At 38.6% G+C, this 27,227-nt stretch overlaps 1 protein-coding gene across 1 annotated transcript in view; it reads right to left on the bottom strand.

Annotated features, from left to right (window-relative positions):
• clstn2a (calsyntenin 2a) overlaps positions 1-27,227 on the bottom strand; it is a 137,237-nt gene that overhangs the window by 30,706 nt on the left and 79,304 nt on the right. Inside the window, exons 3-6 of the mRNA XM_019255077.2 lie at positions 7,838-8,033; positions 5,288-5,399; positions 5,029-5,125; positions 1,435-1,584 (exon numbers count right to left, since the gene is read on the bottom strand). Coding sequence (XP_019110622.1) covers positions 1,435-1,584; positions 5,029-5,125; positions 5,288-5,399; positions 7,838-8,033 — 555 coding nt within the window. The remainder of the gene's footprint in view (positions 1-1,434; positions 1,585-5,028; positions 5,126-5,287; positions 5,400-7,837; positions 8,034-27,227) is intronic.

Raw genomic sequence — 27,227 nt, 5'->3', positions numbered from 1 at the left:
ATCTCAAAAAATAATCAATAGTCCAGCTGATATTTTGTTGGTTTTATGATCTGCAATGTTTGTTTTGGATCAAAAATAACACATGTCCTTCCTTTTCTTATATTATTTCTTAGGCCTACAGTGTTAAAATCAATGTAGAGCTCTTCCGCACATGAAGATGACATTTACATAAAGTTCTTTTGCCATTTCAGACTTTCTTTTCCAACACTGTACTGATTTTCTCTCTCTGTACCTCCAACCCTCTGTGATATGCACTGACATTTCCCTCAGCGAGGGTCCCTAAATCCTAAATCCTGGCATTCACGTCATTCTCAGTATGTGCTCTTGTTGCACAAATGGTTCTTGTCGGAAACATTAGGCTTGGTCACATGTGATTTTAAAATTATCTCCTCTTTTCATAGCACAGAAAATGTGATACCATTAGACATGGAGCAAGATAGCCAGCATGAGTGAGCAAGTAGGAAAGCAGAAAAACATCCACCAAACCATCAGGGACATTTACAGCATGGTCATGCAAATACTCGCTTAAAACTGATGTGACAAAGCCTCATTTGGAAATGTGTCCATGTAAGATTCAGCTGAAGCTGAAGTTATTCCCAGGTCTGAGTTCATCACATATACTAACTCTGTAGAGAAGTTTTATGTACCTCCACATGGGGCGCATTAGTAGCTTTATAGGTTAAACCACAAGGTCTTCGATTTCCAGCCGGAAATCTCTGCTTGTAATAAAGGCTTAAAATGTACGAATATCCACATGGTTTTCAGTGTATGTAGAAAATGGCAAAGAACAATTTGGTTTTCTTTCATTCTTGGCTCACTTTATCTAGGAGCTTTAGGAGGTTTTAATAACTAGACAGTACATAGTAATATCCTGGTTAGGTCATTTATCTCCACACAGGCTGCAGAAAAAACTATCATCATTTTCCTTCACTGTAACTTTGTTTTTCTCTTTCCTCCCTTGAGTCACGGGTCTCTTCCGTCCTTCCTCTGTTCCCCCTCTCCTGTCTTATCTTTCCTCTGTCTTCCTCTTTCATTCCAGTGTGAGTTTGACTCCTGAGATGCTGTCAGTGTTGACAGGTGAAGCAGCTGGGGAGACGGGCTGGCTCGAATGCCAAGCTGCTAACATGTTAAAGGAGAAAAAAAGAAAGCCTGCACACACTCCAGTCAACTTCCCTCTGGAGGTTTTGTCAGGTCTTCTGATTTCCTCGAGAGATGTTTGTTCTAAAATGAGATAGAATTTCCTCGAAAAGGGAAAAGATATACTCAGAAACTGCAGTGAACTACCTGCTTCAATTTTGATGGTGTTGCTTTACATTTAAGTATGTTTTAACAAAATGTCAGTGCACTATATACCAGCATACTAATACGTCAACTATTGCAAGGTAAATTAATGTGTTTTGAAAGCATTTCACTGGCTGCTCTTTTATCTCTAACCTTGCCATCCAGGTTTGCAGACAGGCTTGACATCAATATGCACAGCCACATCCTCCTTTGCTTTCTTCTGACCACAGTCAAAGGCCGTCACCATAATCTTGTAGCTCTGCTGCTTGTCATAGCTGAGCCGCTCTGTGTTTCTGATGTTACCTAAAGGAAACAAAAATAGACAGGAAACATAATTAGGGTTATTCAATGATAGAGAAAAATAAACTGTTGCTTATTTGTGCCTATTTGACAGTAATAAAGCAATGAACACTTTCCACTGTGCAAAAATTGAAACTGACTTTGCATTAAAGAAACAGCTCCTTGAGAACAAAAATCACTCTTTGTGCTTTTTTCAAGGTCCAGTAACCTTGTATTGCATGTGCATATCTAAGACTTTCTGTAAACAGTCAATGGAAACAACAATGATGGACTATTTTCACTTGTCACCAGGGTAACACTGTAAGAATGCAGTGACATATAGAGATGGTGTCTATGGATTTCCATAGACATGCTTTGGTTACAGCACTATACAATGGTATATACTGTACTGAGGTTATTGTTGTCAAAGGGTGCAGCTCATTGTTGGCTATCTTCAATGGATGTTTAATAGCGTTAAATTTGTGTTGAATTATTTATCGTGATGCCATTGATAAAGTGCCTCTTTGACATAATGATCCTTCATGTTGTTAGTTATTGTCAAGGTCCAGTGTGTGGGATTTAGTGGCATCTACTGTATTGGTGCAACAGCTGACTGCAAACGCTTCGCCTCACTTTCCTCTTGTAGCATGGAAGAGAAACTACGGTGGGCACAAATGTTTGTCATGTTAAGTAGCACACAGTGATACTTTATGTTATAGACAGTCATTCTTTTGGCATTATAAAGAAATGTTGAAATGAGTAAAGTCAATATGAGCAACTGTTAATAACTGTTAAAGAAATGCTATTTCTGCTGCTGAAACCAACTACAAAATACCATAAATTCACATATAAATGGCCAGAAGAAAAGAGGGCTTCATAGTAAACCATTTAAATAATAAACCATTTGACCACTGTGAAAGACAAACTTTTGTCCACATTGAGATCCTGGAGGGGTTTTACCAGGATATAGCAGTTAGTTTGTAGTTTCATTTAAAACAATAACATGCTGGAGCAGGGTTAGGCTTGCAGCACAGAATACTGTGGGTGTGTGAGTTTAAGATAAAGTACAGTAACCCTCTAATCGTGTTTCATGAGAACAGCCCCAGGTGGAGGGGGAGGTCTACTCAACTGTAGCCTCCAAACTTATGGTTGGTAGACAACATACACAAAGAATCGTATACACATACACATACAGAAAGTATTAAGCTGCAAATGTTTTTAAGGTTTTTAAAGACAAACGCTTGGAGTAACTGATTTTATAGTAGTGTAGTTAGGTTGCCAGAATATACTGGTATTGATGACAACCGTGATATTTAAAAAATTAAATATTGAAATCATGTTACTACACATGACATTATTGTGTAAATAATTCAATGCCTCTTAATTCATTTTTGTTTATTTCTATTCTTGCTTTGTTGTTTTTGTACACTTTTGTACAGTTATGGTTACAGTTACAGACTCTGTACCTTATATTCAAGAGACCAAACACAATAAAAGGTAAGAAAAATAATTGAACATTATTTTGGCTATAATAATGGTGTAGTAAAAAACTGATATATTGACGACGCTAAGGGCAATATTTTGTATTTCTCTCACCAGTATATTCTGGCTTACTTTAATAGATTTGTCTACTGTACACTTTATGTTGGTACTAGTTGACAAAGATGGATTGACATAAAGGATAATTTCAGACTCTGCATCATGTTGTTTTACAAATCTGAGGGCTGGCTGGATGTGTGTGGGTTTGAAATATACTGTACAATGATGGAAAACTGCAGTACCACTACAGTAAATGCATAGAAGCGGGTGAGAAAACTATACAAGTGTGTAGATCCACAAGTTTATAGGAGGCCAGCAAGCACAAAAAAAATATTAGAGCTACATTGAGTCACTAGGGATTACGCCTCAAGAAGAGTGGTGCACCAATCCTGTAGTATGCTTTACCAACTGAGCTGGATGTTAACAATGCAGCAGTGAGATTGCTGTACATCTTGAAGAACATCTAAGCAGAAAGATAAAGGGCTGAAATCTTTTCCAGCTGATGATTAAACACATTATTTATATGTAAGACTTGAATACAGATGTTCCTCAAGATAAACAACACACTTCAAAACAATGTCATATTACTTTTTTGTCATTTTGCATCAGTCAATGCCATCACAGCCTGCCTCCAGACCTATGAGGACAACTGAAGCTATTTTTGTTGTTTGCATCCGGAGGCTTGGCTGCATGAAAGGCTGTCACAGTGAATGCTGTTGAAGCGAAGAGGAGAGAGGAGATGAGGAGAAGAAGGGGAAGAAGAGAAGACGGGAAAAAAAGAGGAGATCAGAGGAGAGGAGGTGCAGTGAGCACAGGAGAAATCAGTTCAGAGCACAGCAGTACAGAGAAGAAAAGTGCTGTGCTTGAAATGTCAGAGGAAGCAATGTGAGGAGGTCAGACAGTTCCTACAGAAGTCTCCTACAGTGACGATTTGATCCGCTGCTGGTGCAAACAACAGTAACTGCTAAGGCTCTGGATATCAATCATGTGCCACTTTTTCCAACAACAGGCAAGGTGATATATCAATTCACCAAGATGTTTTACCCAAGGTTCAGTTTACTTCAGTAAGTTCTATACTTGAGATACAAACATTCCCCCACATCACAAGAAGGTAAAACAGAAAAATATTTACAAAAGTGTCATTAATAAGGTCTGCGAACTGCTCACAGCATCATTCTTGTGATAAATATGCAGAGTATGTGTGAGAACAAATCTCTCGCACATCCATAATTGCAGGTCTGTCTACACTCTATGGAAATTACCCTAATGTTAGCAATTGAAGAGAATAGATTTGTAAAACAACATGATCATTTAGCTTTCTATTCTATAGATAGATAGATAGATAGATAGATAGATAGATAGATAGATAGAGTATTGTATTGAGTAAGTGTATTGTTTGGTGTGCATCCACAAAAAGCTGTAAAGCTGTTTTTCCACCTCTTACAAACAAGCAAATGTGAATGCTAAAGAATGAATTTTTGCTTTCATCAAGACATTTACCGTGCTGTTTGTGTTCAAGTGAGGCAAGAACGAACAACACTACCATTAGTTTAATCGAAATTTGCCATGTGCCATTAAGGTTCAAATGAGTTTGAACCCAAGTGCAGAGCGGTGTTTCTGTGATGGGATCCCTGTTTGCTTCTCCAGACCACCGTCTACTGTATGTAACTTTCTGGTCATGTGTTTATGACCTACTGTACAATTTCCAAACTAATCGGCCACACTTAAAACGAATGATTAAATGAAATTCAGATTTCCAAGGAAAAAAGCCTCCAGGCATGCAAACTGTTCCTCGCTGTGCTATCCTAGTTTCTCCTTCTCTCTCTCAGACACATAAATCACTCCTAATCACATCAGCAATTATAACTACGGTCCTGTCTCTCATTCAGCTAGATTCAAACACACACAAAAAAGCACACACAAACTTACCATTGCGGTCTATGGCAAATGGCGTCCCTGCAGTAACGATTTCATAGTTGCAGATCTGGCTGTACTGTGGTGAACAGTCTTGGTCCCAAGCTTCCACCTGCAATATTACAAAAAAACAGTTTCCTTCCAGTTGTTTAACAACTACTGGCAACAACACTCATCATCTACCATCTTACCCAGCATGCTCATATATCAGGTTAATTTGAACTCAAAACTAAGTAATTAACAATATAAAATAAATATATAATATTGAAAATACCTGCAAAATGCTGTCGTAGATCTTGCCTTCTGTTACTGATGCCTTGTAGAGTGGCTCCCGAAACACAGGGCAGAACTCATTGACGTCATCCACCTGGATGTGAACTACCGCCCTGAATGGAGGAAGGAATGAAAGAAAGAACGAAAGAGGGAGCAGGGAGGGAGCACAGAGAGAAGCATGCAAAGAAAATGGAGTGGAAATGATTGATGGAGAAGAGGAAAAGAAATGACGCAGGAAAAAAAGAGATGGATTGAGGAAGGGATAGAGGAGGGAAAGATAAATCGCTTTAAGTCATTAGAGATGATTGAAATTAATTAAGACCCAAAGTATTCCACTGTTTATCTCAAGAACAGTGGTTAGTTAAAGGCAGAGCAGAGTAAGAAGAAAACAGTACCAATGCTTTTATATTCATTTATAGATTTAGTCCTGAAAAACAGGTTTGAGAAGAGTTGATTAAAAAGGGACCATATATACGTGTTATATAGAAATATATATGTGTTTCTTTGCAAAATGGGGTCCCATTACTATCTAATGCCCATCAAAGTTTTATTTAACAGGTTTGTGTACTGACAAGGACTCATCCAGAGCAGATTTTGCAAAGCCAGAGTGTTTTTCAAGGTTCCAATTTATCTCTCTATCTTTCTCGCAATATCCCTCTCCCTTTTAGTGTGATACACACCAAAACACAATCTCATCCGCTGCAAGGGGACTGCTGAAGATTTTAACTAGGTACTCTGAAAACATTTGTGCACTAAAGTATATAAATGAAGCAATAAATTCACTTTTTTTCACCGGTGACCTTCTCTGACAACAACTCACGGTGTATGTGAAGAAGCACATCTGGCTAATTAATGACATTAGCTTAATGAGGCCTATTTAGAATGTCATGCAGTGATAATGTCACACACACTCTTACGCACACACACACGCACACACTGTGTGTCATTCATCATCTACTGGTGAAATTCATTACAGGTTCCTAAGCTGATATTTTTTTTCTTTTAGTCCTGAGCTTGTAGCATCTTATTTTAGCAGCTCCTTGTCTCTGACTGAAGAACCAGTAGGTTTGATTTGCTGCTGTCCATGCCAGTCTGCCTGCCTGTCAATCTTTTTCACATAGCACTGCCACACACACACACACACACATCTGGACACACGTAATACTGATGGGCCATTAGGGGGACATATCCTGAGCACAGGACTGCAAGTCTCAGCTGTCACTGCTGCCGTACTGAGAGAAGAGATCTTGGGGAATTTTTAAAAAAACCTTAACTGTGTGAATGTGATCCAGGCATCTCGAGCATTTTCAGTGAAATGTCCTTGAATACATAAAAGTGTAAAGAATCAAACAAACACAGCACAATTTTCAAATGCACGATCCATCCCAGTCTTTTATCTTGCAGGTTCTTGAAACCACAAGTAGACACAAATGACCTTCTTTTTTCGTGTTTGAAAATTACACAAAAACATGAGCAAACATCACATCACATTTTTGTAAATTAGATTAGACCAACACTGTCAGACAAGTGCTAATTCAACTCTGCTCATTTTAAGGCTGTATATTCTCATATTGTTCAGTATAAATCGTGCGGTCTGGGGCTCATTGCATGATCACTGCTCCTCTTTGCTTTTTCCTCTGTTTTTCATATATTTTTTGAAAACTTAATATAACTCATTTGTGCAGCTGTTTTAATAACTTTGATGTAAATTTTCATGTTAATATTTGTTTATACGTCATGTCATCCACCCACTTTAAATTCACATTTCTCAGACAGCTAAACAACAGAGTCATTCTAAGATAAATAATAATTATGAGTACATGACAGCATTAATTCAGGGTCTGACAATCACAACTTTCAGAGATAAAAACATGTCAGATAGTTGGTGGCCAAAGTGTAGGAGGAGTGTGAACATATACAAACCCAGAAAAACTTCATCATGAAACAAACTGACTGTCAGACGGATATGGACTATTTGCTTACAGAAAACTACAATGTTAAAAGAGATAAAAAGAATGCTTTTAAGATATTGTTGCAATACAAATTGAACATTTTGAAAAGACAAAAAAGAATTTGCTGCAAGGCAAGTGTATAAAATGATATGACAGATTCCTGTTATTTTGTAAACCCACAAAAAAAATCATTTTCTTGTCAGTCTAACCTTCCTCAGGCAAGATCCCAAATAGTTTGTTGCAAAAAAAAAAAAAAGAGACAATTATAAACCTCTCAAAATAATAATAAAACACAGGTTTGGTACACATGGAATGACATTTGCACTCACAGTATTCTACACCACGTACATTGAAAATGAGGACATATATCAAAGACATTCCTCTAATTTTAGGACACAAATAAATTAATTAAACTGATGAAATAACACACAGTATGACAAGTAGTTACTTCTTAAAGAATCAAAATATAAAAAAACAGAACTACTGATGTCTCATGTCTGCCTCTGTCAGCTAACCCATGTTTGATTGGACATGCCTGTTGAAACTAAATACACTCACAGCACATGAACAGACACATGAACAGACATTGGTTGACTTACTTGTGAGATTTCTTCCAGTCAGCTCCACTGGGTCCAGCCCCACAGTCATAGGCCTGGATTATAAAGGTGTACTCTTTCTGGTTCTCACAGTCCACAGGGCTACTGGCCCTCAGGACTCCTTCTCCTGATGTTCGATTCAACACCACAGCCTCGAATGGAGCATCCTGACCATAGATCTTAAAAGCACAAATCTCCCCTGAAAAAGAGAAGCAAATAAAGGTGTAAATGATGTGTTTTTTTATCTTTTACATTTACAATGATAAGGTAAACAATTAGAACTGCAGTGACATCAAAACTCATTTTTCCGCCTTTTTTGTACCACAAATAAAGGTAGAACTTTCAGTCTACTATAAACGGCAATTTCATTTAGTGAGTCAGGAGCAACTTAAAACGACAGACAAACAAAAACAGTGTGAAGATGGTCAGAGACAGTGGGATAGAGACACGCATCAAGGGAGAATTAAATGAAGCAGCACTTTTGAACACAGTTTTGAGGAGGACAGTAGTTTGTGTATCAGTTGGACATCTCAGCAAACAGCGTCAAGAAAATAAACTAGAAAAAGAGAAACCAGAGAAATATAATGGGCTTCAACATGTCTGTTTCTCAATAGAGCGTTCAGCATGTGGCTCATCAATAAAGGGACAGATAATGAGGACTCTTGATGGCCAATAAGAAAGCAGTCGACGCTACTTTCAGACTTGAAGTGAGAAACAAAGTCTGGCACTACACTTAATTTCAGGTTGACACAGTGGGAACAAACAAAACACAGGCATGGGAAAACGTTTCATTCACTCATTTTTCTTTCATGACACTGCTGGTAAAATCTTATTATTTTGTAGCCCCCACTCCCAGTCATTTCCCGAACCCAGCAGCAGCTACCAAATGGCTCAGATAGTTGAGGATGAATCAAAGTGTGGGTAATGAAGTGAAAACTAACAATACACACTGCTGACATTTTCTTTTTAGCACGGCTATCACTTCAAATTTCAGTCTGAGTCCCATTTCTGGACACAGTGATCTTTGTCAGTATGAGCTGCTCACAAAAAAAACAAAGAAATAAAAAACAGTGTACAGCTCCTGGGGTGTAGTTAAGAGAAAAAATAATTTCTGATATGTGTCAGCTCAACAAAAGATGAAATTTGTTGTGCTCACAGAGCGAGAACCATTTGCACAGCAGCTTACTGTGTTGCCTGAAGTGTGTGTGTGTGTGTGTGTGTAGATCGGATTGTGAGTCTTGAATCATCTGTGGAGTTCATCCTCTGAACAAGTGTTCATTTCAGGGATTTGGGAAATCTCCCTGCACATGGAACAAAAAGCTGCAGCGCTTTGACCCTGTTGGCTGATATCTCTCAGAACATAATGGGACACAGCGGAAAAAATGTTACCTAGCTATGGGAATTCTGCTTGCATGCCCAAATCCCACTGACAAACACAAAGACAAAGTTTCCTCTTGCCACTGGCTTCTTTCCACTTCTGTTCCTCTCGCCCTCATTTCCCACTGACGTGCACAGTCGTATAGCCACTTATGTTCTCTCTCTGAATTCCTTTTAACCTGATTCAACTTTTTCAAATCCCCTTCTTGGTGAAATAATGATGCTGCCAAACACAGTGGGCTTCAAGGTTTGATCCCTAACCAATTTCCAAGATGCCTGGCCCTCGTATTTGCCCCTTTGAAGTGTTATCACAATGAAAAGGTTCCCAGCATGGCAATGGGATGTGGTTTGTATGTATAGAAAAATAATAAACACGGTAGGTGGTATGGAAAAAGAGCAATAAGCACAGCCTTGATCCTGCCTGCACATACACATTACATATACATACAAAGTGAGAAAATAAAATCTAGGACCAAAAAAGGAGAAGAATCAGGTTAAATACAAGTTATTATAAGATACTTTTATGCAAAAACCTTGACTTATTGGTGGAAAGCAGGAAAAGGTACTTCCACTTAACAGTTTGGGGTTGGATGCAAATTCATTTTCCGCTCCATCTGTTGTGGCAAATTCATTTTTTCTGGATTACGTAAGGAAGGAAAACGTAAGAGGGTGAAGGGAAGATAGAAAGCATTAGATGAGGAGAGAGAGAGAGAGAGAGAGAGAGAGAGAGAGAGAGAGAAATGAGGATGAGGAGGGATGTGCCAATGTATATGTAAATGGTAATGGCAGAAATTTCAGAGAGATTCCTACTGTATCAGCAAATGTGGCCAAACACACACACACACACACACACACACACACACACACACACACACACACACACACACACACACACACACACACACGTCCTTTCCTGCCACTTTACTTCACACCAGCCCCACCAGAGGGAACACTAAAATTTTACCACTTTGTGGTATATGGATGAAATGAAGTCTAATCTTTTGGCCTATACGTCATGAGGGAAAGGGGTCCCTTTTCAAGGTAAATATCATAGATTTTTGCTCTGGGGAGTTGGCCTGTTGCCAAGGCAAATTGTGAGTAAAGTTGAAGAGTCAGCGAAAAAAAAAACTTCGATAAGAACATTCATATAAAATAGATAGCACTCCACAGAAACCTCGAGCGGCATAAACTGCATCGACAGAAAATGTCAAGCTGTCAGGGAACATGTATTTCACGGGATGTTAAATCGGTAGTATAGTGTAAACAGACAAGATGGATATCATTAATGAGAAAATGATTATCCACAAACGCATGGAGTGTGCCAACGCACACTCCATGAGACAAGTTTTTTTTTCTTTCTATTTGTTAGATTTAACGATTGCTTATACTACATTTTTAATATCCTTGGCTGTTTTTTTAAGTGTAGAAAAATTGCAGGCAAATATCGTCTTTAAAAGATTTAAACTCAAAACTACGTCCAACTGGCTTGACATTTTCCTACATCCCATTTTTATAGACATTTCTATATGCCTCTTGGTACACTTTAATTTGTATTTCTTGCTTGTTGTGATTACTCTTTCCTTTCCACTTTGTGGGTTTCAAAAAGTTTGCAATTCAGAGTTTGTTTCTTCAGCAAGTAATCCATGCCACACAAAACATTTGCATTTTGGTTACAATCTGGTCATTTTAAAGTTACTAAAAATGAATATAATACATCCAAAATGAAAACTAAACTAATTTATAACAATAATACTAAAGAACACATGACTAATGAACACTGACAATATTCATAGAAAGGTGCTATATAAATAGAAATCAGACTTACAGTTGTTTATTAAAAAAAAACAACTTAAATTTGTATCAGTGACTTAAAAGTCTACATATTGCTCCACATAAAAAGAGGACTTCTATACTGATTGAACTGTTCTCTCCCGTTTTGTAATTAAGTAAAGTATATTACTAGTTTGTTGTGTACTATATTGTTCATAGCATTTGATCACATTTAAGTTTAAGTACAAAATTAGATTAAAGAAATCGTCTTCTTCAGTTTATTTAAAAAAAAGGTGCCAACAAATTTACTGGAAAGAAAAATTTAAATGAACTATAAATAATTCTAATTAAACAAAATAATAAAATGCAGATTAAGAAGATGAAAAGTGACTTAACAACACTAGCAGACATTCAAACACAACAACATGAAGTGTTAATGAAGCTCCAATAAAACACCTCAGTGCACCAGCATGCAAGAACCAGTACTTTGTTATGGGTATATATATATATTTTTTTTAGACCTGTGACTATGACAAGTTAAGATGTTGGAGCTCTGTCATGTGAGCCTGTTACGTGCCTGGCCGCAAGGTGTGTGTTTTGTGTCTCTCCTCCCCCTTCCCTGTGTTTTCCTTAGGTGATTGCGGTAGAAATACTTCTCACCTGGGATGCAGACTGCTGCTGATCATTGGCTCCCCACCTCCCCAGCTGGCCTATGGTGAAGGAGAAGGCTTCTTAAAATGGAGGATGTCGCCGGCCTTCTCCCTCTTGCTCCATTTTTTTTTTCCCCCAACTTGTGCTTGTGCTGCCTGTGTTTATTCTTGTGAAACCTTGCAGAGTTGTTAGAGGTGGCGAGAGGTTGTTGGGTTGTTTTTTTACTTGGGACTAGGTAAGTTGGGGTACCCTATACACTCCTACACACGTAGGCATTTTTTGTTACCTCACTAGGATTATTGGTTGTGCCACCTTGTACTGTTTTGAGAAGTTCTTTTGTTAGTTAGCCAGTTAGGCATTTTGTTGGTGTTTCTTTTCTTTAGCTCCAGATAAGACAGTCCTACTTTTGTTGTATTAATTTCACCTTTTTTGGCACAATCACTTTGTCCCATCCTACCCCACCTGAGTATCTTTTTGTTTGTTATAAATAAACATTTTTCTTTTACTACCACCAAGACTTTGTTGATTTTATGATTGTTGTGTTGTCTGACTGGGTTAGTCCTAGTGGATGTAACAGAGCCTTATTAGTAATTTAATGAATTGTACAATCAGTACCAAAATGTGATCCAATGTACAAAAGAAAGGAACTGGTGGGGGGAAAAAAGCTGGCAGCAGACTATTTGGTCATGACGTGGATGAGATCCTGAGAAAAGATTAATCTGCATGTTATAACAAACAGGATGTGAGAAATGCATGAAAACTGGGTCTTGAAATTACAGGGCTGACCTTACCGACATGATAAAAAAAATAAAGTACTCACTATACATGCTTGTTAACATGGAAGCACGCATCAGAGTACTACTGTATATAAAAAGACAAACTCGGGTCAGGACCTGCAATTTAAATATCAGCCTTCAACTAGAAGTTTTGGTGGATTCGCCTCCTGATGTCACGAAAACAATTATGCAAAACAGACAAGCTGGTTAAAGGTTCTTGGGTTAAAAGAGAGGAATAATTGTGTATCATCAACATGAAAATGAAGAAATATGTCACACTGTCCAATAATGTGACCCAAGGGTAACATAACTGGAAACAAATTAGACTCAGGAATGAAGCCTTGGATTTATATCTGGAGTGGCAAGCTAATATTTTAGCAATTAGTCCTCTACAAAAGGAACATCCCTCTTCTCCCTCCCTTTTTTGGATACTGGATATAATAATGTGATGTACAGTAAAATTCAAGGAGTGACTTCCAAAGTGCTGAAAGCCTCAAGTGAACCCTGTTTCTGTATCTCAGTCAAGCCTCAACAGAAAAACAGAAAATTCAATCATGTTAATTCCTCTTCTTAATCAAATACTGTTGTGACTCCATCTGGTCTGCCTGTGCCTGCTTGTCTGTCTCTGCATAGAGCATTAGACAAAAGATTCAGTATCAAGATCTGACTGCGTGTGTGGCGGTGTTGTGGGGTGGGTGAGGGATGAGGGTTGGGATGGCTGTAAGACCTTGATTAAAGTGAGTTTCTAAGCAGACAGTGTGTCAGGCGGTTTTAAGCGCTGATTCCTTCACTCTGCTGCCTTCAATACTGAGTCGACCCGTTCCTCTTGTTTCATTAAGGACTGGATTACACTTCATCCTACTACTGACCTACAGACACACACCCTAACAGCACTCGCACATGTACACAATACAAACGCACACTGTACATTATGCAGCGAGCTCCAAAAACACAAAAATGAGAAATATTTTGAGGGTAAAGAGCTTCATTACAATGCCTCAGATTTTAATTGATTAATTGATTTTAACTGATGTATTGACTCAGACTTTGCTCTGTGTCTTGCATACAAAAATTCATGAAAGAAAGACTGTAGCTCTTTTTATCTGAGGTTGCAAGTAGTACAGTATATTAAAAGTATTACAATTATATAAAAGTTTGTATTTTTCAAAATTTTTCAAATTTGCTGCTAAATTATCACCAGATCATTGGTGAGATTTGTGTTTTTCAGAGATTTCCACCACGAGCAAACACCTTGCCCTAAATACTTTATTGGCATACGGAGCACATGGCTGTGTGTGACTAAGCAAACAAGGGTGTGTGTTTTAAGTCCTTTCCCACTCTGGAGCTTCAGTCACTCCATCTGTCCCTGCTTACTTCTTAGGTGGAAATTTAGACTGGTGAGACAACATTTTTTTTCTCCAGCATGTTTCACTATCTGGCAGCCTCAGACTGCACTATTATGGAAATTATGTTAGACCCCTGCTGATGTTGAGTTACCATAATGTACACCTGTACAATCATATGGTAATCCATACTTACATACACTGAAATCATATTCAATCATTCTTTTTGCAGTCAAAACCAATTAATAGTTTTTTTTTAATAGAAAAAAAATAAAAAACATCTGTCAAGATATCAGAAATCCAACTCACCGACTCAGACTGTCAGTGTCCCTCTTCTCTTGTCAGTTGGAGGGCTGTGTCACTGTCTGATTATCTGTTTGTCTTATTTTCTCTTGTGTCTTTTATTTATTTATTCATTATTTTCACCATTAAAAGTGTGCATCGTGTGTGCAAAGTACCCATGGACATACAGATAACTATCACTGGATTGCTCTGATACTGAAAAAAAAAACCTTGCATGCTGTAGAACTCAGTGTACTGTTGTTGTTGGGGTTATCCAGCCGTGTAGTTGATTACAATTAAGTTGGTTGTGTGCTGTGATAAATTGGCACTGAGACCTTTTCCGACTTTCAAAAAAACAGGAAAGAGGTTTTAAATGTTTTAGTCGTGTTGATCATCTCACCTTTCTATTTTGATTTAGCTGCATCTAAACAAAGACTCTTTTGTGCATTTATACTATGAGATATTTCAGTGTAATACATTTTAAATGCTTTAAAATAATTTCTGTGAAGACATGTTTTGATCTTTCGGCAATAGGATGTGCTTTGTTTGTTTGTCAGGTTGTATGTACTGTAGGTGTCATTTTATGTAACTGATTTTGTTTTTTTTATTTAAATAGTCATCTTTTTAAATAAATCTAAAAACATACAAGGTATTGCACTCTTTTTAATCACTCAGATTTTACCCATAGGTTTTATCTTAAATGACCTCAATAACGATCAGTGATTTGTTCATAAGATTATAGTCTTTTCTATCTCAGTTGTGCATGTCTTGCTCTATATATATTATGTATGAGTCCTTTTTTGTATCAAGGTTGGACATTTCAAGTATTTGATTTATTACATTTATCTGGATAGTTTTAAATGTTCTAATGAATGAACACCATTCTCTTTACTTTTATAGTTATAGCGAGAGGATTGAACAGGAGGATAAGGCTGAAAACAAATGAGGGTTCAGAGCCTTCAAGTAAGCTTTCATCCTGTTGGCTTTAATGGGATTTTCTCTGTGCTGTCTCAAGGTTTTTAGTCGGGACACTATGAGGACACTGAGCAGCAGGCAGTTAACTGGAGGATAAGTTGTCAAATATCAATGGTAGATTTGTCACTGACATATTGCTTTTGAAATCTACCCTCAAAGCCTTACTCCACTTACTTTACACAAGAGGAGCTTATGAAGAAGGCACAGTGCAAAAAGCAAAGTTCATCGCTTAGAAAGAATGACATAAGAATTAGAAGTTAATATCCAGTCACATTGAAAAGTATTCATTTATATCATAGTATGATCTCTTTAAGGTTCTGTACGTGCACCTTCATAGTCACTCCATCTTATTCTAATACTAACGAACACAGTACTGATTGAAAATATCTCTTTATACTGTTGAAGTGTGAACATTTCTCAAATGTAAGAGGCGTTGGGATTATCCGCCCTCACAAAATTATAGCTGTTTCTTACACTGAATGATTTTTTGGGAAGCATGAACTAGACGCTGTGTGTAAATTATGCCTCACAAAAATGAATTAATTTGGTAATACAACAAATTTGAGGAACTTTTTCTTAGCTGTTTTTACCCTGAGCTAACATCGAGCCAGACTAATCAGCCAAGCCTCCAATTCTGAGAGGGAAGAAAATCACCCAATCGGCATATCTGTAAAGTGGTCAGTTAGTGGTCATATTGTAGGCATCTCTATGCATTGAGATGGACTGAGAATTGTTGTTCAATTGAATCGTTGACAGGTGAATCACAATAAACATCAGGAGGCCAGTGAATATTTCCACCTCTAACATAGCAGCCCACGCACACAAATGAAAATAAAATTTAAAATGCTGTATAGACCGCATTCAAGTAATTGGAGTTCTTCAAAGTGACCTACGGAAATGTCTTCTAATGCAAAAACACTATCAGCTTTTTTTTCCCTCCAGAAAATTCTTTAATGAAATGTCTCGCTGTAAAGAAACAAGAGTCTGCTTGGCACACAGTGTAGTAGGCAGTCTTTTTTTGTCTCCTGGCCAAATGGCTAATGAATGCTCAAATTTTACCAACCACTCAGCACTCAGCATTAGTTTTTTTGGCTGGTGAGTGAAACAGATCTACAGTACGAGCAACTTGCACATGATGGTGGACGGTGCAGATTTTGTGCTACGCTAACAGTGTGTAATACAGTGTGCATGTATTTGGTGACCTATGCAGACATAGAGGGATCTCAGTCACAGAGAGAGAAACATGCTGAAGCAATTCATCAGAGTCTCGCTGGGATCCTTCAGATAGCCGGCCACTTCCTAATTGCATTTGGGAGATTGTCACACCATCCACTTGACCTCAGGGTGACAACTCAACAGCTCACACGAAGGAGAAACACGTACACACATGCAAACACATCCACACACACAAACACACACTTTCACGTTATCTATTCACCCAGGACCTCCGATGCCTTGGACAACACAATATAGGAACGGGGAGAATTCAATATTGCAGACAATACACATTCATTCTGCTGGGGGCTTTGGTGGTCTGAAATGCAATTAGTGTTAATTGCAACCTCTGAAGTTGTGGGATTAGAATTCATCAGATGAACTGTGACTGTCGGTGTTGCCTGTTAATTGAACGGCATGAAGTTGCGGTTGTGTGACTTAAATCCTGACGAGGAGAGCTCTGGAGCATTTTGGCTAAAGTGTTTCAAGCCGATACGAAGTGTGAAGTCAGACACAACTACGAACAGTTTAAGTTGTGACTTGTGACTTAAGGATCATGGGTTTGAGCGCCATGATAGACTGGGAATTAACTTACTTTGTGTTAGGTGCTTCACCGCAGATTTCTACTCCAGTGAACATATGTAAACAGAAAAAAGGTAAATGAAGCAGGTGGTTCATGTTCATCAAGTTAAGCAGGAAACTGTGAAATTTACCTGCATGGGTCTGGCAGAGCGCATCAAAAGCTGGACCACAAAGGTGGTTTTCACATCAGCGGGTTCATAGTGTTCAATAAAAATTAGAGCCAGGGCATGAGTATGACAACTGTATAAAAACAAAAAAAACAACAACCAAAAAACTGAAAAAGAACACGAAGCACACAAGCTCCGAGGAGGATACCAGTGACATGTACAACTGTAGTACAGAGGAGGTCAAAGAGATACAAAGAGGATTAAAGGTGACTGAGAGAAGAGGAGAAGCCGCGGGAGAGATAGAAAGGAGGAGGAGGAGGAGGAGGAGGAGGAAGGATAGAGAGATAACTTCAGTGTGTGAGATAACTAATTCAGGTATAAATAGTGCTGTCAACCTCTTGAGTATCTCAGTGTGCTTCCCCACCTCCTCTTCCTCCTCTTCTCCTCCCAGTGTTCCTTCCCCCTTCCTCTGCCGCAGGTTTCACAGCGGTAAGCAATTATTCAGCTCTTAACATCAGCACTAAGATGCACTGCCCTCCTCTAACTCGGACACACCTCACCCTCACCTTCCTCCCCTCCTCTTCTTTACCTCAGTCGCCTGCTGTTCGCCATGGCTGACAGTTCACTGCTCTCCGAGGGTCACCAGTTGACAGTAAAATGGCTTCTTAAAAGAGAAGAATTTTATGGTTTCGGGATGCCTGTGTGTTTAGGTACTCTCTCACAAACACACAGAGTTATATACAAACATATCTGGTGACAAATTAAAGGTAAAACCAACATTAAGTGTCTCAGTAAGGTTTTGGACCTCCACTTGCCGCCCATAAATGTTAAACTGGGTTGAGACATAGTGACTGTGAAGGCCATAGCACATGATTCACATCATTTTCGTACTTATCAAACCATTCAGTCATCCTGTGTGCCCTATGGATGGGGGTATTATCATCCTGAAAGAGATCACTCCCATCAAAATAGAAATATTTCATCATTGGATGAAGGTGATCACTCAGAATAACTTTGTAGTATCGTTCTCTTGGTGGATGACCCCCATTTGTTAAGAATATGGTGGCTCACCTGACCATATCACTTTTGTCCACATCTCTGTGGACCAGTGCCGGTGCTTTTTGCACCACTGAACTCTCAAAAGTGCATCCATCTTTATAATGAGGCGTTTATGCACTGCAGCGCGACTAGAATATCCTCTATGTAACTGTCAACAGAATGTTCTTGCTGACAGTCTGATCACATCCTGCACTAACCACCTGAGGAAAAGTTGCTCTTCTGTATTGCCTTATATATCACACTAATGCATGAGCATCACGGCCATCAAATGTATGCTGTCTGCAACTATTTGCTTTTCACAGCGATGCAGATTTTTTTTCCACTGTTCCTGGCTGAACATTGGCTAGTTTATCTTTCTCTCTCTGCATGCAGTGAACATTTAGACGATATTTCATGAGAAATATAACCAGGATTTTGTCTGAGTTAGGCCTTTTTTGCCAGCAGCAACTTTTTGTAATGATCATTTTTGAAACTCCACAGGAGACAGATAATCGCTCTACATCTTATTATCCTTAACCTCACTTTGACCATTCTCTAAAGTCAATCTGCTCTCCTCGTAAACCTTTTCATAGTTAACATCATCTGTCCGCTGTCTTTTCAAACCAAATTACTCCTCTCCAAAGAGACATTCATATCATTGTGATTCTTTTCTTTCTAAATTTGCAGCGGGCTGCAAATGTAGATAATCACAGACTGCCAGGTAGAGCAGGGAGCCTCCATAAGCCTCTGAGCTGTAAATGTCACAGCGTCTCTGACTACGACCTCTGTCAGCTCAGCAGCTCACTGAGAAGAGAAGGACATGGCCCAGTGGTTTATAGAAGACAAACACTCACATGCACACACACATTTTCTCCCTCATGTATATGCTTCACTGCACACAAATGCGCAAGCACACATGCACACTCACTAACACACACGTTTGTACACTACCAGGATAAAGCAGTGATGAAGCGGGTATTCACTGTGTGCACAGGTCACAAAACTTCACTTGAAGTGCACTTTTATTGGCTTATTAGCATCAGCTGTTTGCAATATGCTTTTCAATAACGGGCTCATTTAGAGCTGTGTGACTAGTAATGGCAAATGATAATCATGCACATCATTTTAAAGTGGACACTGTAACCTGGCACTGCCACTGTTACTCCACTAAATACACTGATAAGATAACATACGATAGACTATTGATTCCACATCGGTGGAAATTCACTTGTTCATACCAATGCTGTTTACTACACCACCTCCGTAATGTCCTGATTGCGTTGTACAGTATTTTGTGTTGTTGCTTTGACTAACATTTAAACGTTCATGTTCGTATTTCTTCAGGGGATTAGCCCAGCCTCAGCATAATCCTCCTCACTGTTAGGATTCATTGAGCGCTTCCTTAAACAGCCAAATCAGCCAAATGTAACTGTATAACTATTTAGAATAGTTTCTATAGAATCGTTTCTTGATGTGAGCACTTTTGACGAAACTATGTTGCCAATACAAACGACCTGAAGAGGTCACACAAAAGCAAAGGCTATGCTTATGTCATCAGTGTCCCTGAGGTGAGACCTTTGTAGTTCGAAAGACTTTAATCATTAAACTACATCATGCATTAAAAAGATCAGGACTCAATGTTAAACCACAGCATAATGTACCCAGGCTGTGGTTTTGTATTGAGTTATGCGCAGTGCATGTAAATATACACTCAGTTGTCAGTTTATTAAGTAAGCCTAGCTAGTAGTATAATACAATTCTGTCCTCCCTTCATGAAGGTTATGATGTTTAGTTTGAGAGAGGTGATGATTCAACTTCATGATCGTTTTGGAATATGCAGTTTGTGGTGTCATTGAACTGTAGAGAGATGTTCTATTACTCAGCCTACCTCTGATTATATAAATGGGGTGTACAGAATAATAGAAATTGTTGGTATGACGTAATTCAAGCCTACAACCCCCAAAGTGACTGTACAGTTACATCAACACATCTCTAAAAAGGTTTATGTCACACAGTTTTTTCAGGACGGTTCTTTCAGGGTACAGTAGTTTAGTGCTGATATGATGGAAGTGAAGTGATGTAAAAGTTATCTCATAACACTTGTCATACAATGTCTAGAATGTACTCTTTACAAGATTATTCCCAACATAATTCCCATAATAAACTGGTAACTGTAAATAGCATACATATCCAGTGGATGCCAGACTACATCTCCACAGGCAAGTGATCAAGTCTAACTAGCTAAATAGCTATCTAATAGGCCCATAACAATATAAAGTCCTAAATGTGACAGAGCATTTCCATTTGCAGTAAGACTCCATTACTGTACAAACACACAGTAAGCAGCGTTCATGTTAATACTACATCACATTATCAATTGTTGGCAAACATTTGCCTTCTGTTTGCATTTTTTTACCTGTCATGTTCAAGTCCAATATTAACTGGCCTTTTAGCTCCAGTTTGGCCACCACCACCTATTTAGCTTTTAAGATATCTGACATTTAGTTACATCTTTACTTCACATTAGACAGGTGTGTGCTTGTTTGCTGAAAAAGTCTGCCAGGGACTCTATGCTTTACCTGGGTCCGGCAAACCAATCACTATGAAGCGAAGGCTAGTATGTTAGGTTCCATTGGGGTCAACACCGTAACAACACTTATACAAACAGAAAGAGGCATCACTTATTTCCTCTTTAAATGAGTGAACAGACAGCTCCATGAGAAACTCAGCATAAATAAATGAATGTGTGTCTTTTGTATCACTCTCTGTGTCTCCTCTCTCTCACCCACCAGGTCGTCTGTTTTTCCCTACACTTGTTATGAACACTTGGGTACAGAATAATTGCCACATTATCTCCTCTATATGTTTAACTATAGTATTAGTTAAAGCAAACACAACATCAATGAAATCCGACAGGTGGCATTTGAGAACCCCAGGAGGCCTTTTGCATGCTAATGTACACTTATTAAAATGACAAAACTAAACCGTCAGTCAGGCAGGCCGGCAGGGGTGTGGGCTGTGAGACCGTGTGCAGCCTTCATCAGGAAGGTAAATTCAGTAAAAAACATCTTGAGAGGAGGTAATGAGCAGTGTAGTTTTGATATGCTGTGGAGGTTAAGATAACCTAATCTGTCATCTTTCATTGATCACTGCATGCTAGTTATGTTTGTCATAACATACAGCAGGCAATAGCTCATGCATGCATCACTGTCATGTTTGATAATTGTCAGCTGTGGTAAATGAGAAGGTGTCTTTTTTCCCCCCAGAGAGAACAGCTCCATTCATTATACAGATTTGCTAGCACGAATCGCAGTGTGAGACTAGAAAAGAAAAGACAGATTTTGTTTGTACCTATGAATTTCAGTCCAAGAACACATTAAGCTGTCATATCTACTTTGTGTTTCTTTGTACCATAACAACATCTACCAGGTAGGGTAGCACGAAATAAAATAAGAATCTGTTTAAGAGAAGTGAAAAAAACAGAGCATCAGTGATTTGCAAAGCAATTAAAATGTGCCAGACTGAAACAGCAAAAAGGTCAGAGGCTATTTCAACCATCAAATAACACAAGACAGACTAATTCTTTAGAAAGGAATGGATTAGTTTTTGTGTTTTTTTTTTTTATGCTATCCACCACATCAGAATCTGTCACCACATAATACCACACCCACATGAACTGTGAGCTGACAAAATCCTCACTTTGTTCTGACAGACACGCTTGTGATAGGAGTTAAATGACACAAAAAGGTCACCAAAAGGTCTTAGAAGGGCAGGACGGGCTTGGTATTAGACTGTCTTCATCTGTTTGAGCCATGGGAGGTAGGAGATAACATAGATAATGGTTTTCCTCATCATCATCCCCATCCCCATCATATTCTCACTTACTCTCTCACCATTAGCAGAGACAAAGAAATCCTCAGTGGAGTGACACTAGATAAAAAAAACAAAACAGCGACAGAATACTAATAACACTACAGGAATTCATAAATATGTCATGCAGCCGCAGCCACGCTCTGCCTACCATGGCTTTACCAATAGATCTTGATCTTCTATTTTTATTTTAAAACCATTTATGGACATTTGCAAGACTGCATCGAACCATTCTCTCTAATTATCAAATAAGATTACCATAAACCTGACAAATCTGTCTTTTGTCCATTCAATACATGTTGGTCTGTTTGCTTACTGGAAGCAAAGCTCTCAGAGAGCATTTGATCTATGTTCACTTTGACTTAATATCATTACTGCTGTTTTCAGCGCCCACTCAGCGCGTGGTGAACACTTAGATACTCATCACTGGGTACTGGCTCGCTTCATTCTGCCACATTTCTCTTGAAGTGACCAATAACGTCATAGACAGTCACCTTTGAGAAATGTTTCTCAAACTAGTTCAACATCGCAGTACATAATGGACATCTTCTTCATCCAATACACCTGTATTGTGAACTTTTCAAAGTAATTTCCTGCTATAGCGTTGCCTGTGAGGGGAAGTGAGTCATTTGTAGCTATAGTGACACATGAGAGTGGTTGTAAGTATACGTTAGCTAGAACTCCGACTTAGTTCTGTTCAGCGCTTGACTGATGGCCCTTGCTGCCCTCATCCATTACTCTGTCACTCGTCTGGAATTGCCTTTCACACATTCTGACACTTCTGTAAAAAGTGAGCACTCCGTTTTGTCCGGGTAGCTGAAAAAATAAAAGGCACGGTGGCAGGTGAATACGTACGACGGCCGTCAGATCCTGTGGAACCATTTCAGAGGTGATCTAGCCCTGCACTGTGATTGGTGTGCCAAAATGTAGATTAGTAGGGACAGTGTAAAGAATAAATGCAGACACATCAGAGAGAAATGTGTACAAAAGGCAAGGTCTCATTATGCTTGCACCTTTTGAATGTCAGAATGACACTGACATGGTGCAAGCAGACACTGAGAAATGGATGTATCCATATTTATGAAATTCTGGTTGTATCTGAGTGATTTTTTTCAATTCATCCATGTGGACATTTAGCACCTAAATATGTTATTTACATGTAATCTGTCATTTTTTTAACTCACATTGCATCAAGGGCAGTCTTTCCTGTCTCTTGCCCTCCATTCTGTCCCTGTGTGACATGACAGCTCATTTCTAGACACTATTAATGATGAGGCTCCCCTTTTCTCGCACTGACTATCATCTATCACCAACAGCCAGACCGGTCATCACTCCTTCACTAAATTACAGCCGGCTGCATGAGACATAAAATAGGGTAATGGGCTGAAAATTAGCCAATTACAATCATTACACTGCCATAATTGACCCTGGAGACCCATGTCCAGCAGTACACACTCTGCCTTAAGGTTATGTGTGTGTTTGTGTGTTTGAGGCACTTAATTACAAGTAGATTGGCCCATGAGGATGAAATCTAATTTATTGAACAGCGGCAATCTAACAGTTGACTGCCAGTAAACAGGGAGCATTTTGGAGAGGTGAATAGATGAGATGAGGTCACTATTTCTCAAGGAAAAGCAAGGCCAATGGATGTCAGCTTCCAAAACTGATCGCATTAAATATTAACTGAATAATGTTACAGTAGTTCACAAGCGGTTAGAGTCTCAGTAGATTATTTTTTATCTCTGCAATAAAATACAACATAATAACACTTTGATTTTTGTGCAGATTAAAATAATGAGATTTTTTTTGTTCTGTTCACTTTATTTGGTGAGGGCACCATATAAACCTGAAATCTGAAATCACACAAACACTTTGTTTTATGCTCTGCTTGTTTTCCATCTTCATTCTACATTTTCCAACCCACTCACATGTGAGCATGCAGGAAAAAAAAACAGAAGTTGTATTTTGATGATGGCATCAAGGCAAAATAAAGATTAATGAGGGATAGTAGCTCTGTAATCCACCACAGTTAGCAGCCTATACTGACAGCCTTAGTGGTCGACTTCTTTATAGCCATCTGAAGACAGCAGGTATCTGTTTCAATTTCAGTCTCTAATTGGAGTGGTGAATTTCGTGCATTAAAAAAGGCTGTTAATAACCATAGGAACCTTTGCGCTTGATGTGCACATCAAACAGCGTTATATAAGTCAACAGCATTGGAGGCAGATGTAAAGAAAACTGTTGACACATGTCATGAATGTCATGGAAAATCAGATCAATTAAAACTTCTTTTTTCACTTAAAACTCCAGCCAGACTGTGCTTTCCTGCCAGTCCCTTGTCCCCCAGTGACTCCATACAAAACAGTGTAATCAGGGGTTATAATTAATGAAAGTGGTACTGCACACTTAAAAATGTGTTTTGGGCAATAAACTCAATCATATGACTACTGTGATGAAATAATCAATGCCATCTAAATCACCCTAATACCTCACTGTAAACTGATCGTGATGCATCATTTACAGGAGTTTACACTAAAACCTCTATTTAGTATTTTGGTTGGTGGTTTGGATTTGTGCTTTTGACAGCTGTAAAACCACCACTGAACACCATCCTTTCCCCTAATGATGGCCCCACATGGACATTCCCCCCACAGACAGGTACCGCACAGCGCCAAGGCCATGCCCCCTACAGTTCTTGTCCTGTGCGTCCTGTGTTTAAATACAGCAGAGAGGGCGCTTGCAAAAATTGGGGGTTGCAGTTACTCTTTAATGAATTAATTCATGTATTCATTCAAATTCAAATGTGGCTGTGACAGCAGCGTGATTTGACAGGGCTTGTTCGGGGTTAAATTTTACAGTGGTGTTCTCAGAAACAAAAGTGTTGCTTTGGAAATATTTTTGATTTTGTGACAATTTGAATCATGAGAAAGAATATAATAACAGAGATGAAATCACTTTGTCTCTTTTGTTCTTTTAGTAGTGTACTATTAGTCCTGTCTGTGTCTCTTTCTCTCTTATACAACACTGATGTTAGACTCAAGGTTTCTCAGACTAAAGTATCATTGCATAAAAGGGCTGCTTGTGTCGTTCACCTTGACAGAAAAACCGCAAGGCATCCATCAGATTTAAACCACATTTTTCAGGTCTGGTCTACGACTCGATGCTCAAGGTTCATCACTGTCTACAGCTGACTTTTTAATTTCCATCATAAGCAATGAAAAGATAAACCAAATCTGTTTTATAGAGTAAGAAAACACAGCTAAAAAATAGTCACATCTTAAAAGAATCCATTTGCTTCATTACGTTTTCTTAAACACAAAACATAATATAACAAATACTAAGCATTTATCATAACTTACAGTAGGTATTAATAATTCTGTATTCAGAGCTACTCTATACTGTAATGGATAATACAGTGGGGCAATTTTGTGGCACAGCAGAAGAAATAATGCATTTTCTTTTTACTTGTAATGAACCAAGATGATGAACACAATGTTGTTACTACTGCATTTGTGGTTCTTGACCCATCACAATCTTTAAGCATCATACCGAGGTTAATGTGTTTATGTTTTTGCAATTAACTTATTAGCGCTCAAATCAAAGTTCAGCACAGTTTTGTGCCGTGCAGGCAGTTTTTAAACGGAGGAGGACATGATTCATGTCAATCAATCATGATATTAAACACGTATATCTGTCTATTGTAGCCACAGATTCGCTGTTGATCTTTTTTTGAGTGATTGTATCATAGGCCTTAATTAACAATAATTTCTTTCTCTCTAACAGATGAATGTTAAAGTGCTGCACCTAACTTAGCAGTATGCACTTTGTAGTTTTCACTTTGTAATTTCATTTTACTATATTATAATACGCAATTAGGATTGTGTAATTTTAAAAAGAGTCTGATATGTTGCCAAAAAATGACTCTGATTAGCCTAATGCATGGACTTTTAAAGACTGAGCCAGCTAGCATCAGCCAACATAAAGTGAAAGAAACTCTATAGCCACACGACACATTAACACAATATACAGACTGTAGCTTTATAACTAATAATTATAATACTAATGGAGATCAATTGAGACAAGAGGATTTGTTGTGTTTTATTAATTACATATTTCTCTAGTTTACAGCAATTTTTGGGAAAAATGCTTGATGATGATGTCTGTTTTTGTTTGTATGATCCTAGTGAGTTTAGCATATATTGTACTGTGGGCAATTGTGGGCAATTGTAACTGTAACCTAGAAAAAAAAATATCCATCAACATATTCAATTAATGGCAATCAAGGAGCGCTGTCCTCCTGTTTACTTTTTGTAATTAGGATGATGACAATGATGAGAGAGGAGAGGGAGTTGAAAGGGTAGAGTAGGGGTGGAGATAAACAGGAATGGGAAAGGATGAGACAATGGTGATAGAACAGCAGCACTTCCAGTCAGTTACAATAAAAGAGAGATGGGGTGGAGTTACGAGGGTGGAGGGGTCATGGATGATGGAGGATAAAGTTAGTCTGTGTGACTTCAGATTATCCTATTTTATGCTCACATGAACAAGGCAAATGGAGCGAGGAAGATATGCAAATTGCTGTCTAATTGGCCTGTCAGGATAGTGAAGCCCTGTCAAACCACTGTCAGGGACGGAGAGAGCAAGAGTGAGAGAACATAGAGAATTACTGGATTAGTTTCAGCTGCCATTCACTGCACATTTCATTAGGTAATTTCAGCTCACATCGCAACCATGGGTCAGTGGTCTATCCTTGAAGAGCAGGTTCTTTCAGCTGTCATTTCGAGAAAAGAGAGACAGCACTTCTCATCACCGCTCTACCTTCCACATCCCGTCTGTCTCCCACAACCAAAAACACAGGCGATGCCAGTAAACAAGTTCTTACTGGCTCCCCTCCTCTGCAGATGGCACAATGAAGACAGATTTGACTGCAGAGGAGGTTACAAGAAACTACTATGAACCAAAAAAATGTAACTGGAATAATTCTGTTTACAAAAATCAGTCAGTCAAACAGTCGTCTTCTCTTTAGATTTTAACTAACGTTCATAAAAAGTCAAAGAATATTTTATATTTCTTGTAATAACACTACTAGATAAAGCTAGCAGAACTATTTTCAGACTTTTATATTATGTGCATATTATGGTTTATGAGGGTTCGGCGACTGGACAAATATATCAGCTGGTTGTTTTTTGGCGGCAAAATGTATTGGCCGATAGTTGTCACTTTATTTTGGACGGACTATCTCCAAAGAACGAGTGAGAGCTGCTGCTCAGTGACAGACAGAGAATCACGTAAAACTTGATGGCTACTGAAATAGTAAATTCAATCAACCACTACAGACATACAACCTCCCCCCCTTCTTAAGACAAGATACCAGGTCCTTTTGTCTTTGTAATGTCATAATAAATTC

The sequence above is a fragment of the Larimichthys crocea genome, chromosome XII (genome assembly GCF_000972845.2).
Source record: "Larimichthys crocea isolate SSNF chromosome XII, L_crocea_2.0, whole genome shotgun sequence".
Taxonomy (NCBI): domain Eukaryota; kingdom Metazoa; phylum Chordata; class Actinopteri; family Sciaenidae; genus Larimichthys; species Larimichthys crocea.
This window is presented reverse-complemented; position numbering and strand designations above follow the sequence as displayed.